Source organism: Rhincodon typus, chromosome 2 (assembly GCF_021869965.1).
Source record: "Rhincodon typus isolate 14 chromosome 2, sRhiTyp1.1, whole genome shotgun sequence".
In the NCBI taxonomy this organism is placed as follows: domain Eukaryota; kingdom Metazoa; phylum Chordata; class Chondrichthyes; order Orectolobiformes; family Rhincodontidae; genus Rhincodon; species Rhincodon typus.
The window spans coordinates 136,313,388-136,328,606 of record NC_063333.1 but is presented as its reverse complement, the minus strand read 5'-3'; the positions used below and the strand labels follow the sequence as shown (position 1 = coordinate 136,328,606).

At 40.2% G+C, this 15,219-nt stretch overlaps 1 protein-coding gene across 1 annotated transcript in view; it reads right to left on the bottom strand.

The window, feature by feature from the left end:
- Window positions 1-15,219, bottom strand: part of LOC109928021 (GDP-mannose 4,6 dehydratase) — a 369,309-nt gene that overhangs the window by 253,974 nt on the left and 100,116 nt on the right. Inside the window, exons 2-3 of the mRNA XM_048615590.1 lie at window positions 10,388-10,432; window positions 1,949-2,036 (exon numbers count right to left, since the gene is read on the bottom strand). Of these exons, the coding sequence (XP_048471547.1) occupies window positions 1,949-2,036; window positions 10,388-10,432 (133 nt within the window). The remainder of the gene's footprint in view (window positions 1-1,948; window positions 2,037-10,387; window positions 10,433-15,219) is intronic.

Here is a 15,219-nt window from a genome sequence, read left to right as displayed (position 1 = left end):
TATGAAAAAGACATTTGATTTTGTATTACTCCATGTTAACGAAATCATAAAAAAAGCAAAACTGTGCATTAATTTTCTACAGGGTGATCAAATGCCACAAAATATCCAATCAGTTTAGTGGTTGTGAAGACAGTGACATTGTCTCTTTAATGTTAGTGTAGTTTTTTAAAAAATGAAGATAAAGCATGTAAACAAAATACAAGGTTGATAGGGAGGCATTCTTTGGAACTTGGAAGTCATTACCGACCAATAGGAATCACGGATAGAGAAACAAACATTTAATTTATTAACACATACTTGCACTTTTATGGAGAAACTAGGCAAATTAAGATCATAGACAACTTAATGCCTCAGCTTAACAACAGTAAATAGTCAGTCAGTGGTCAGGTATCTTACTGAGAATGATGGAGGGCAAAAAGGCGGTACCAGAGCGAAGTTCAGAGTTTGATTAATTTCTCCACTTTGCTTTATAATTTACAATCTTTTCTCTTTTCACCCTTCCATTGTTCTAAAGGCCCATATTTTCACTTTCTTCTATACAAGTAATGTATAGTGCCCTAAACTGTTGTCTATTGCCCAAAGATGAACCACACACACAACTGGATAATTTCATTGGATACCAGCACAGTGGCTGTACAATAGCAGCTCATGATGCCACCACAATTTGAAACACTCAGCTCATTGTAAATATGTTGGCGATGATAAGAATCATCAAATTAAAACGTAATTTTTTGCAATGTCAAATTTTTAACTACATTCTTAATATAGGGTGGAATCTTCTGCTGTCACTAATGGCAAGTTTGAAACTGGGTGGTGTATATATTTAAGTGGGATGGCAACGTACCTGAACCCACCCTCCCACTTTCCATCAGTTCCATGGTCAACCTTCCCAACCCACTGTCAATAAAGTGGCCAATTAGTGACCCCAGGCAAACCTCACCACTCTTGCTGCATGCAGGCCTTTGGCAGCTGAAATCAAGCAAGCTTAGCACCACCTCCCAACCCCCAGGTAAGCTGGGGTGAGGGGATCAGGTTCACTAAAACAAATGCACATTGCCTGATCAAGGCAATGGATATTGGAAGAGGAGGAAGCAACTGAAAGTTCCTTACCTCTAACTCGCCTACCTTGCCTGTGCCATGAGCCCAAACTGGAAACGCTACCCTCGACATTACTTACCTATGGCCTGGGTTGTTTCATAATCTTAGGACTCCAGTACCTATTTCGCCTGCAGCAGCCATCTCCAATGGCACTGCTAAGAAGAAAAGCTGCCAGGTTCAGATTGACCAGCCCCTCTCTAAGGGGCATCCTCCCAACCCAGGAACTTGATTCCAGAGGAAGACCTCACCACTGCCAGTGGTTCAGCAGATCCTCCCAGAAAAGGCAGCAGAAGTCTCTCCAGCCAGCAGGCAAGACTCCCAGTGCCACAAGAATTCCTCTATAATAATTTCTCAATGTTTTTATAAGAAAAATAAAGCATTCAATAAGAATTCATCAGGGTAAGTTAAGTGAACAAGCTTTATGGCTTGAAATTCAAGAATATGAAAGAGCTCAACAAAATATTATGTGAAATTATTGCCAATTAAGTGAAAAATTGTACAGCATTGAAAGGTATCTGTATCTGCACTTGTACATGGTTATACATAAGCATAATTGTCTAAAAAGGTGTTAAATTTTATAATAGCCCTAATCAATTGCATCAAATGACTTTTTTTTACAGCTGTTGATGGAATAAGGTGTCAAAACTGTGCACAGATAGAAATACGAAAAGAAAATCAAAATGTGCTTTGAAAGCATCCCACCATCAATTTAGATCCTTATCAATTAACAAAAAAAAAACTTATCCTTAGGGTGGCCATACAGACAGTTGAAGACGTAAAAGGAAGTAAGTTCTTAATTCTGTTTAATAGTGAAATGAAATTGTTAAGCAATGTACAAGTGTGAACTTACTCCCTTCTATGTGTGTGCGAGGATTCTTGTACAAATGCTCTATACGCCCAGTGTTGAAAGAACTAGATCGTCGTATAATGCCATGCACCTGAGAAGAATCACACAAAAAGAAACGCAAGTTTAGCCCTCATTCATTAAATCTAATTTGCAGACATAAAATAACTTAAGAGTTCAAAAGACAAAATGTGCAGGAGGACCAGAACAACAACTACTAGATCAATAAATACCAGAGTGCTGTTAAAACAAACAGTTCATAAAATAACTCATTGATCTTGCAAAAGAAAAATAACAGTTATGAAAACTAAGTGCTTGCATCCTCATGAAAAGCAGTTTTCAGTATTCAGGTATTATGTGTTGTGTTGTTACATGGGACATTATAGAACTTATTTGCTTAACTAGATGTTAGACACTTTCAGAATGCCAATCATGCTTAACAGTCTCCAAATCAAACTACTGAGAAATCATAAGTTATTTTTTCTGGCATTCTCACCCTAAACTTTGCTGCCTGCATATTTCTCTCCTGTAAGTTGTTCCCTAACATCTATCCTTTTGACAAAGCTTTTGCTCACCAGTCCTAATCTCTCTTATGTGTCAAATGTAGTTGTACAGGATTGTTATCAGCACCTTTGGATATTGTACAACATTATGGGTGGTTTCTAAATGCAAGCTGTTATTGTTGTTGGTGGTATCTAGTGTGCACAACTTCCGATAGGATTACATCCTCACATATCTTAGCCTAAAGAAGTCTGGCCCAATTTGACACAATCTCACATGTGTATTGTCCAAATCAATCTCTACATATTCCTTGTGGTCATCCACAGGCATGATTCTCAGGGCTATTACCCAAGCTTCAGGCTGGCATGGGGCAAGCAGATGAAGAAAGTGGAGTAAAAATGAGGAGCTTGATTTTATGGGACACTGGTGCAAGTATGAGGTTCAGAAGGAGTTGTGCCTTAAACAGACTAGAGCCAAGATGCAAGGTGAGAAAATAAATATTGCATAATTTAACAGTACGGAAGGATCTTTCAAACAGTGGCCAAACATCGTTGTTTCACACCAGATTTGAGAAACACAAGGATCACATGCAAATCCAGAAGTTAAACTTAAATAAGACTGATTTAGAAGCAAGGAGTCATAAAAACCTTAGACTGAGCTGAGTTTCAACGGATAAGTTTGCACTATAACAGTGGGAACTATTCAAAGAAGTTTTTAATGCAATATTAGACAAATACAAACCTCTCAAAAGCAAACATTCTACTCATAGTGTAAAACAGCCATTTGAGATAAGACATTGTGGGAAGCTAAAGTAAATGACTCATACAAATACAAAGAAAGTTGGCAATCCAGTAAATTGAGAGAAATGCAAAAAGGGAGATGAAGAAAACATCATCAACTTCAAAACAAAAGGAACAGCTTTCTTAATTAATTTTTGAAATAATCCATTAGCTTTTAGTGATTTCTGTACTTAGATCTTCCTGTTCCTTCATTCCTCAAATCTCTTTGGTCCACGCTTTCCAATACTGAGATGCATCTGTCTAATCATTGTCTAATCATTTTAGCTGCCCATATTTTTCCTGCAATGTTCTGCATATAGCTACATGACTCACTACATCTTCTAACTTAGGATTGGATGTTCATCTACGGGGTGGGAATTGGATGTCATGCTCCTGTCTCCTGCCTGACACCTGCCCATACTCTTTTCATCAGAGGTTAGCAGGGCCAGGCTGTACTCAAGCCCACAGCCTCCCAAAGCAAGGAGATAGAAACAGAGGCTGGCAGGTCAGAAGACTCGCCTCAATTTCCTGAGGCTCACTGCTGTGCATGAATATTAGGCACCTTGGCCCGGGCCCCACACCTTGCTTTATGCCCCCAGGCTCCCCACCTCCCTTTACCAGCACTCTATGTATCCTATTCCATAACCAATTTCTTACCTAAGAGAAAAGATTTCTTCCAGTTTCATGCACTTGCATTTTCTTACGTGCAACGGTGTCAAAAGCTTTCTGAAAGTCCATACAGAAAATATGATAACATTGACTGTTAAGACAAATGGGACTCTCAAGACTCAGGTGGTTTTATTTTTCAGACATGGGGATCAAGGAAATTTGAACAAAGGCCAGTAAATAAAGTGATTCAGTTGACTCTAAAGTTTTGGAGTAGATTTGTAGCTTGGGTTGTGGGTGTTGAGGTTGGTTGGCTCGCCAAGCTGGTTTCTTGTTTCACAGACGTTTCATTACCATGCTGGGTAACATCCTCAGTGCGGCCTCCGATGAAGCGTCGGTGTGTTTTCCCGCCTGGTTTTTAAACTCTGGAGTCCATTGAGATGGATTGCCTCACTTCCGGGTTTCCTTCGTAGTGGAATGTATATGGGGTCAAGTTCAATGTGTTTATTAATAGCATGCTTCGTGGAGTGCCAGACTTCTAGGAATTCTCGTGCCTGGCTCTGCCTGGCCTGTCCCAGGATTTTGGTGTTGTCCCAGTCGAAGTGGTGGTTCTCCTTGTCCATGTGGATTGAGATGAGGGAGTATTGGTCGTGTCTTTTTGTGGCCAGTTGGTGTTCATGTACTCTCGTTGTTAGTTTCCTTCCTGTTTGTCCGATGTAGTGTTTGTCGCAGTTTCTGCAGGGGATCTTGTAGATGACATTGGTCCTGTCCATGGCGGGAAGTGGGTCTTTCGTTCGGGTGAGCACTTGTCGTAGGTTTGATTCGGTTGAGCTGCAAATAACCCTAACTAACTGAATGGAGAACAAATGCCATAGGTTTAGTGAAATCAGCACAACTAGTACATTTTTTTTAACTTGATTCAAGGATGTGGGTATTGCTGGCTAGGCCAGCATTTATTGCCCATCCCTAATCTCAGTTAAGAGATGATCGCATTGCTGTGGGTCAGGAGTCACTGTAGGCCAGGTATGGATGGCAGTTTCCTTCTATAAAATACATCAATGAACCAAATGGGTTTTTCCTGATAATTGGCAATGGGCTCATGGTCATCATTAGACTCTTCATTTCAGACGTTTTATTGAATTCAAATTCCACCAGAATATTGGTCTCTGGATTAATGGTTTACCTCTAGGACTAACACAATGAGGCCGTTACCTCTCCGTAATTCAGACCTGCACTTTCATAGTTTAAAGTTCTTTTCCACAAAGCTGCATGTTACAAGCTCATCACTCCACAAACTTGAATTATGGAAAGATACTGCACAGACAGAGGCCATTCAGCCCAATGAGTATTACGTTCCCTTCAGATACTTATTTTATTCTCTTTTAAATGTTAATATAAAATTTGTTTCCACTATCAGACAAAGTACTTTAGATCACAACAAACATTTCTTTTAAACAAAGTAAGTTATCCCATGTCAGATTCTTTGACTAACTTAAATTTCAATTATTTGGCTACCAACTCTTCTGCCATTGGAAATAACCTGTCTTTAAAAATCATCAAAATTCTTCATGAACTGTAAATAAACGAACTTCCCTGTTTCAAGAAGAAAAACGTTATGTTGCTCCAGTCTCTTCACATTACTTAAGTCCTATATCCCAGTTCCATTCAAGTAAATCTCCTGTGTACTTTCTTTAAAGGACTGATACAATCTTTAAATTTTGGCACCCAATAATTACCTGTTTGACCATATTATGTTCTTCTAAATGCTCTGCTATTACATCCTTGATTATAAATTCTAACATTTTCTCAAAAACAGACATTAAACTAACTGGCCTATAGTTATCTGTTTTTTGTATCTTTTCCTTTATAAATAAAAAAGGTATTACATTGGCAGTTTTCTAATACACTAGGACTTTGAGAATCTAAGGTTTCTTGGAATATTACTACTAGTGCATCCACTACCTCTGTAGCTACATCCTCTAATATCCTAGAATACATCCCATCAATTCAGAGGACTTATTGATTTTTAACCTCATTAGTTTCCCTAGCAACTTTTCTCTAGTGATAGTTATGGTATTTATTAAGTTGGAGAGCGTTCAGGAAAGATTTACCAGGACGATGCTGGGAATAGAAGGTATGCGTTTTAAAGGCAGACTGGATAGGCTGGGACTTTTTTCACTAGAGCATAGGAAGTTGAGGGGAGACCTTATAGAGGTTTATAAAATCATGACAGGGATAGAAAGGATGAATAGCAAAGGACTTTTCCCGAGGGTAGGGGAGTTCAAAACTTAGGGGACATATTTTAAGGTGACAGGAGAAAATCTCAAAAAAAAAGAACATGAGGGACAACTTTTCTTTACATAGAAAGTGGTTCACATGTGGAATGAACTGCCAGAGGAAGAGGTAAGTGCAGGTACAGTTACAACATTTAAAAGACATTCAGAGAAATACATGAATAGGAAAAATTTAGAGGGATATGTGCCAAATGCAGGCAAGCAGGACTACTTTGGTTTAGGAACATGATCGCCATGGACTAGTTGGGCCAAAGGATTTGTTTGCATGCTGTATGACTCTATGACTCCTCTCTTTAACCCTTGATTACTTAATTTTTTGAATGCTGTTACTGTCTTCCACTGTGAAGACTGATGCAAACTATTTACTTAATACTGCTGCCATTTCCTGGTACCCCCTTATTAGTTCTCCATCCCTGTTTTCTCAGGTGCCTATGTTCACTCTTGGCTTCTCTCTTTCTTTCTACATATTTAAAGAAGCTCTTGCTCTCTGTCTTGCTATTACTTCAAATTTATCTTCAAAGTTTATCTTCTCCTTCTTTATTATTTTTGTCGTCTTTTGTTGGTTTTTAAACCTTTCCAAACCTCTGGTTTATCATAAACCTTTGCCAAATTGTATGTTTTTTCTTTCAACTTGACACTATCCTTAACTTCCCTGGTTAACCATGGTTGGTTTAACCCCTTCGAAGAATCTTTCTTCCTCACTTGTTTATATCTTTGCAGTGAGCCATGAACTATTTTTGTTTTTTAAGATATCTGCCACTGTTCCTCAACTGTCTTTGCTGCTAAACTCCTTTCCTAGTCCACTCAAACCAGCTCTGCCATCATTCCTTTAGAATTGCCATTATTTAAGCTCAGTATTGTTGGTTTTGACCCAAGTTCCTCCTTCTTAAACTTAATGCTAAATTCTACCTTGTTATGGTCACTGTTTTCTAGTGGGTCTTTTACTCTGGGATCATTTACTAAACCTAGTTCATTAAACATCACCGGATTTAAAATAGCCTGATCCTTTGTTCGATCCAAACAACATGTTGTTCTAGGAAACTTTCCAAAATACACTATGAATTCTTCTTCATGGCTACCTCTGTCAATCTGACTATCCCAATCTACAAGAAGATTAAAGTCACTCACAATTAATGGCACTTCCCTTTTTTATATATCCTCATTATCTTCTGATTTATTCTCTATCCTGCCATAAACTATATAGACTATAGACTCCACCTATAGACTTCTCCTATCAGTGTCTTCTTCCCCTTTTCATTTCTTTCCTCCACCCATATGGATTGTATGTCTTCCAATCTAAGATAATTTCTTGCTATTGTACTTATTCCATCCCGTACCAACAATGCTACCTTGCCACCCTTTCCTGCTTACTTGTCCTTTTGAAAAATCATATACCATTGAAAATTTAATTCTTAACTTTGATCTCCTTGTTTCCATAATAGCCCTAAGATTTTATCTTTTATTCTGTACGCATGCTGTTAATTCATTTATTTCATTCGGTATACTATGTGCATTCAAGTAAAGAGTCATTAATGCTACCTCTTTTTATCACTTCTGCCCCCTTTGTCTCTATTTATTGCTGTTTTTCTTCGTTTGTATACTCTGTCCCTTCCAGCCCCACTCTGGGTATCGTTATCCAAATAGCTGTCCTGTAATGCTATCATATTCTCCTGCTTTATGAGGCCTACACTTCCTCACTCCCAAACCCTCCCTCTCTTTAATTAGTTTAAAGTCCTCTTTACAGCCCTAGTTATTCACTTCACCAGGACACTAGACCCAGCATGGCTCAAGTGAAACGCATCCCATGGAACAGCTCTCTTAGAATCATAGAATCCCTACAGTGTGAAAGCAGGCTATTTGGCCAATCGACCCTCCGAACAGCAGCCAACTCAGACCCACCCTCCCTTATCCTATCCCTGTAACCCTGCATTTCCAATGGCTAATCCACTTGGGCTGCACATCCCTTGACACTATGGGTAATTTAACACAGCCAATCCACTTAATCTGCACCTCTTTGGACTATAGGATGAAACCGGTGCACCCAGAGGAAACCCATGCAGACAAGGGGAGAATGTACAAACTCCACACAGACAGTAGCCCAAGGGTGGAATCAATCCCAGTTCTATCTTAGTGCTGGTGTCTGTGGCCCACGCCAATCTTTGAGCCATGCATTTAACTCCTTGATTTTATTTATCCTATGCCAGTTTCCCAGTGTCTCGGTTAGTAAAACCAGAGATCGTTCTACTTTTCTAATTTAGCTCTTAACTGTTCAAAAGTTTTCAGCAGAACCTCCTTTCTTGACCTACCAACGTTATTGGTACTAACACAGACAACAATTTATTGGATCTCTCCTCTCCCTCTCCTAGTTCTTTTCCAGCCCAGAGGAAATCTCTTTAAGCCGGGCACCAGGCAGGCAACAGTGTCTTTGGACTCCCACTCACTGCTGCAGAGCACTGTATCTATCTCCTAATTATACTGCTCCCCTGCCATTACACCATCTATATCCTCCCCCACTTGAATGTCTCCATGTACCAAGTAGCTGTGGTCAGTTTGCTCATCCTCCCTGCAGATCCCATGCTCGTCCACACAGCTTACAAGAACCTAGTAATTGACAGACAAGCTCAGGGGCCCAGACTGCTCAATTGTAACCCCTGGGTCCTCATACTTGCCTCACTTTAAGTCAAACCCTCCTGTCCCTGATTACAGACCAATTTTAAATACCTAGTCAGAGGGGTTTGACCACTTTGTGGAGCCAAGAATCCACAAAACTTTCACTTTCCCTGAAGGGGCGCAATGTCTGCAACTCAGAGCCAAAGTTCCTCAAGCTACAAACACTTGCTACAGATGTGTTCCGTCTGAATCACATTGGTATCCAGCAGCTTCCACAAGTTGTAGCAGCAACACATCACCCATCCTGCCATCACTGTTATATTGGTTTAATTCATAAATTAATTACTCGAGATTCAACACTTCTTACACTTAACTGTAATGCTATCTTTTAACATAAGAACATAAGAATCAGGAGCAGGATTAGGCCATCTGCTCTTCGAGCCCGCTCCGCCATTCAGCAAGATCACGGCTGATCTTTTCGTGGCCTCAGCTTCACTTACCTACCCTCTCGCTATAAACCTTAATTCCTTTACTGTTCAAAACATTATCTATCTTAGCTTTAAAAACATTCAATGAGGAAGCCTCAACTACTTCAATGGGCAGGGAATTCCACAGATTCACAACCCTTTAGGTGAAGAAGTTCCTCCTAAATTCAGTCCTAAATTTGCTCTCCCTAATTTTGAAGCTATGCCCTCTTGCTCTAGTTTCACCTGCCAGTGGAAACATCATCCTTGCTTCTATCTTATCTATTCCCTTCATAATTTTATATGTTTCTAAAAGATTTCCCCCTCATTCTTCTAAATTCCAAAGAATATAATCCAAATCTACTCAGTCTCTCTTCATAAACCAACCCTCTCAAATCTGGAATCAACCTAGTGAACATCCACTGCACCCCCTCCAGCGCCAGTACATCCCTTCTCAAGTAAACTAAAAAGAAAAAACAAATCATCAGTATCAACTCAATAGCGAACGAGTTTCATTTTTTAAAGAGAGAGAAGAAAACACCAGAGACCTCAACACAAACTGAAAACATTACATTTAAAGACAGAAATATTTACCAATTCTACTCACCAATCAGCTTCTTTCCTTGCATTCACATCATGCCATGGTTTGTGATGTCACTCCGCCGGTCTCATTGCAAGTAGTTCTCAATCCACACCTTTAATCATCTCCCACTCAACTCTGACTACAGAGTTTTTTTTGTCATAAACCTTAGTTAAAGCACCTCTTCCCCCTACCCTCTTTGCAATGTATTTCCACTTTGAACCAAATTTCCAAAAGCATATTCAGTGTTCCTATTTGGCCTTCGTCTCACTCTGCTGAAGTCTTGTGCACATAAACTGTACTCCTTAAGGTGCCTTTCAGAGATTGAAGGTCCCTTTTGGGATTGTTAAAAGTAGCCATGAGTGCACATATATGTGCATAAGCTTACTGGAACTGTTCACTAGAATGTGAAGGGTAATTAGAACTGTCAAATGGAAGCTAAAGATATCGAGGGGTATGTGAAGAGAGCATAAGTATGGCATTGAGATACAGGATCAGCTGTAATCATGTTGAGTGGCAGAGCTCCTATTTTCTATGTTTCCACGTTAAAGCAAGACAAGAAACAGGATAAAAGCAGTCAAAACCAGAAGGTTAAGTCTGCATTCTCTCACCTCATAGCCCTTTTGCAAGAGGAATTCTGCCAAATACGAGCCATCCTGAAGAAAAGAAAACAAACGTAAGAAATTTGGAATGTTATTCAAAATTATGGTGTATTACAGTTTAATTTTTTTTATGTTGAAGTAATCCAAAAAGTAAAATTAACCCAGGTTGGGTTGTTCACTTGCACTGCTGATTGACCAATCAGCTGCCTTAACTGTTGGGACCTAGAGTGGAATCCAGAAATACTCATGTCCCTCTGCCCATATTGCCAGAATTCAACTAAGCTCTCTTCATTTAGCTCGGAGAGTTTTGGTCCCTTAGAGAAAGTATGCATATTCCATTGAACACACACAAAATACCTTCCTGGCCTTGTTTTTAATTCCATACCTAACAATAGGAAAAATCCAGAAGAGGGAATAAAATCATTGTGTCAGGGCTTCAGGACTCTGGAGCAGCCTTTCAATGATGTCACAGAGTTGGACCACATTGTGCGTAAATGGCACATTGTGGTTGGAGTTGAAACAGACTAGAAGCAACTCTCTAGATGACACACTAGCACAAGACTTTTTGGAAGAATCACAGAGAGCAGGGTGACAGGGACACACAAGGAAATTAGATTGGTCTTTCTGTAATGTTACTGTAAGACCAGAACCTGGCATGTCTACAATTACCACGTATAACAGTATTCGGTATTAATATACAATAAATAGCATCAAAGTCTGAGCCTGAAGACATTTGCTGACTCTAATTTGTCTTTAGTCACCTGGCTCCAATGCAAACTCAAAGAGTGTCATCTAACCACCCTTAAAAGAAGAATGATAGAAACAGTGATGATCGTCAATCAGCATTACTAATCATAGTATCAGGGCTTGAAAGTCTCGCACTAGCAAGAGGCAGAAGACTTCTTGATATAGTCAACCGGGTCTTTAGCACAATTAGGATTCCAATGTTATTTTAACTGGTAAAACACAGGGAACATGGAGCTTTGAAATATTGCCTGAGAACCCTGATGACTTTGGGTTTAGATCAAACAGCATACTGGATATAATGTGCCACAATGTCAATAGAACTGCAAATGTTGTCTTTCAGAGGTGTGCAGGCGGTGATTTTTCGAATCAATGGTTTACATTTTGCGATTTTGGCACCTTGTTCGTCAAGTTGGATGATGTTACTGGCCTCTCAATCATAATGAGAAAGCTCTGTAGTCACAGCAGCACCACTGGGAAGAGGGGACGCTGCTGGAAATACTGACAGTCCCACCATGCCAAGAAGCCCAGGTAAATCCAGGGGCGGAAGCCTTGTTGGGGCTTGAAAACCAAATTCCAGTGAGGGATTGAGAGGGGGAGTTGCATTTGGGGTGAGAGATGTGCCTCAAATAGGCCCAGAAGGCCAACAATGACGTATCCACCCACTCCCACTCCTTACTTGATACCAGGCCACGCGGCCCATCCGCAACTTCTCAGGTATTGAATCAACTCATGGAAATATGCAGCAGCAGCTGGAAAATCTCAGGCTATGGCTCATACGTCACGCTCATGCCGCACAAGTGCCAGACAGTTACCATATTCGACAAGAGAGGATCTAACTATATTCAATAGCATTGCCATCACTGAATTCCCACACAATCAAACATACTGGGGGTTTGTCATTGATCAGCCACATAAACAGTGGCTACCAAGGACAGGACAGAGGCTATGAATGCTGAGGGGAGTAATTCGCTTCCTGATTTCTCAAAGTCTGTCTACCATCAACAAGGCATAAATCAGAAGTGCAATGAAATCTATCCTTCACTGGCCTGGCTCCAACAACACTCAAGAAGTTCAACATCATCCAAAATAAATTAAATAAAATGTTTATGAAATAAAGAGAGCCAGACCTGAAACGTTGACTCTGTTTCAGTCTCCACTGATGCTGCCGGACCTGGTGAGCTTCTCCAGTACAATGTTTCTATTTACCATCCAGAACAGAGCAGTCTAATTAGTCGGTACCTTGTTTACCAACTTAAACACTCACTCCCTCCATCATTGACGCACAGTCACTACAGTGTATGCATCTACAAGACGCAACTCACTAAGTCTCCTTTGACAGCACCTCCAAGCTCACAGAGAGGGCAAAAGGTCAATGGGAACACCCCCACCTGCAGTCTCCCTCCAAGCCAAGCACCACCCATACTCCGGCTATATCACTGTTCCTTCACCATGGGATAAAAATCTGGAAGCTCACTTTGCAGCTGTAGTGAGTGTGGGTGTTCCTGTCCAAGATGCAGCAGTTCAAGAAAGCAGCTCACCATCACCTTCTTAAGGGCAATTCAGGATGCACGATAAATGATGACCTTGCCAGTGATACCCACATATCTCATGAAAGAATAAAAAATACTTACGATCGTCAATTAACCCAAGGGCCGGTGCGCTGCCCAATGCCTCCCAAATCATTGGTTAAATCTTAAGACAGATTTCAGGGGAATAGCAACCTGGTGGACATTAAATGCTCCTCCTCCTTCAAATCTGTCTGTATGGGAAGATAAAATCCAGCCCAATGCATACAAAGATTAATCAACGGGAAAGAATAGCCACGATTACTGGGTTTGGTACTAATATTAATATCACATCCATTATTCAAATAACCAGTTGCTTGAAGCAGGACAGTCTTGAGAATAGAAGGTAGTCAGTCCTGAGGCAATAGCTTTGACTTCTCGCACCAACACTGCTTACTGACAACTTTGATCAGTTGCTCACCATTAGTTGCGAAAATAGGGAAATCAGTGCAGGATGTCGGAATGCATGTCAGAAGCTGTCTTTTATCTTAGAACAGAACATGAGAGCAAGTTATCAAGCTCCCCATTCAAAAGCCGGACGATCTGCACGATGACTGTCTGAAGGTTGTTTCCTTTTTGTTATCAAAAAGTACAACTGATCTCTCCAGCATGCCGTGTAAACTGGCTGAAGAAACGAAGTTGTTAAAAACACACTGTCTCAATAACGGACCAGGAAAGGCATCCAGGAACTTTCCAATGACATATAATTACTCAGGTTTGACTACTGACTGAATCCAGCCTCATTTAAAGTGATATTCTGGTGCTTTTAATACTGATTCAAATTCTTGCCCAAGATTGCATCATGCAGGTGAGCAAAACATCAGTAGCTATGTCACTTAGCTTTTTGTTGTTTAGACTGGTTCATTAAAAAAAAAACCTGGTATTTCATGACTCCTACAGACTCTCATGCTCCATTCCTGCCTTGGCTTACTGTATATGCTTCAGTAACTGTCAATCTCTTATAAACCTTATGTACAGATCGATACTGATTTTATCCAAAAAGTACCAACTTATTGTGCTTACTGACATCAAACTCACTCTAGTGCAAAAGTACTTAATACATAGAATAGCACACCACTGAAGGTCTTCATGCCTGCTCATATAAACAATGAAATCAAGGGTCCCACCGTACTGTTGCATGTTGCATTCCTACCACTCCTGCCATCTAATGCCCTACATGGTATCAACGAGGAACAGCAGGTGCACAACCCAGTTCACGTTTTCGAGATTACAGAGCAAACAAGTAATTTGGCAACATCTAGAGAAATTGAATATTGGAGTAGAATGTTTGAGATATTTGAAACTCTCTCCAAGAGTTTAGGCAGAGGCCTAAGAATAAAAGCACACACTGAAGTTTAGCAAGTATTAGTTAGAAGATAAAGTCACAAAATATACCAATGAAATTCACCACAATGGACTCTGTTTCTTCAGTGTTAATCCAAATCTTCATCCTGAAGCAAGCAAACAAATAAGGCATTGCAAATTTCAAGCCAGCCCAGGTGGAATAACAGGCTTGTGAAAACAAACAATTTTATAATGTGATAAAAGACCAAGATATCAGAGTCTCCTGGCAGAACTTGCTGACAGGATTATCACAGTTCAGAAGCTTCTAATCAAACATCAACAAAAGACTGAATACAGATGGTCATGCATTGGGAACATTGGTGAGACTCTCCCAGAAATGTTAACATGTCAACCTGTTAAACGATGAGCAAAGCTGGAGAGGAAACAGTCTTTCAGAAGACAACTGGCCATGAAAAGAATTGATTCACAGTTGTGCTGTTCCAATTGTCTGATGGGACAAAGATTAAGCCAATGGCGATGTTCAAGAGAAAATTCCCCCAAAACAGCAATTCCTTAAAGGAGTAATTGTCCAAGTTCAAGATAAAGAATGAACAATGACAGTGCTTGGAATATAACTGAGGAAAGGTGGGAATTTCTGCAAAAGTATTACATAAAGGGGTTTTCTCATCTGGAACATCTTCAGATCACATCTTGTCAATGATGTTGTTAGTGAAGTTAGATCATAAAACAGTGATATTGCAGTGGTTCTGGGTGCTCTACCAAGCCTTGTTCAAACATTGGATGTCTCTCAGGACCAACCCTTCAAAAATGGCACAAGAAAAAAGTGGAATAACTGGATGATCAGAGGAGGAGAGAGTGATTATGGGAGGCAGCTTACAGGCTCTGATGTTATCAATCTTGTATGGGTTGCAGAGGCCTGGGATGAAATCAGAAGAGATGGTCAGCAAAACATTCAAGAAATGTGGAATAACCAATGCATCTGATGGCACAGATGATGATTATTTGGAGAATGACATGGCTGTTGACAACAAGAGTGCTGATGGAGATGACGTTGATGATCCATACAACGTAATGCTCTGCTCTGCTACTTAGGAAGCTTTTCTGTGCTGTGAGAAAACTGAGTGAAATTGTTTACTTGGCAGAGATAGTAGGAACTGCAGATGCTGGAGAATCCGAGACAACAAGGTGCAGGGCTGGATGAACACAGCAGGCCAAGCAGCATCA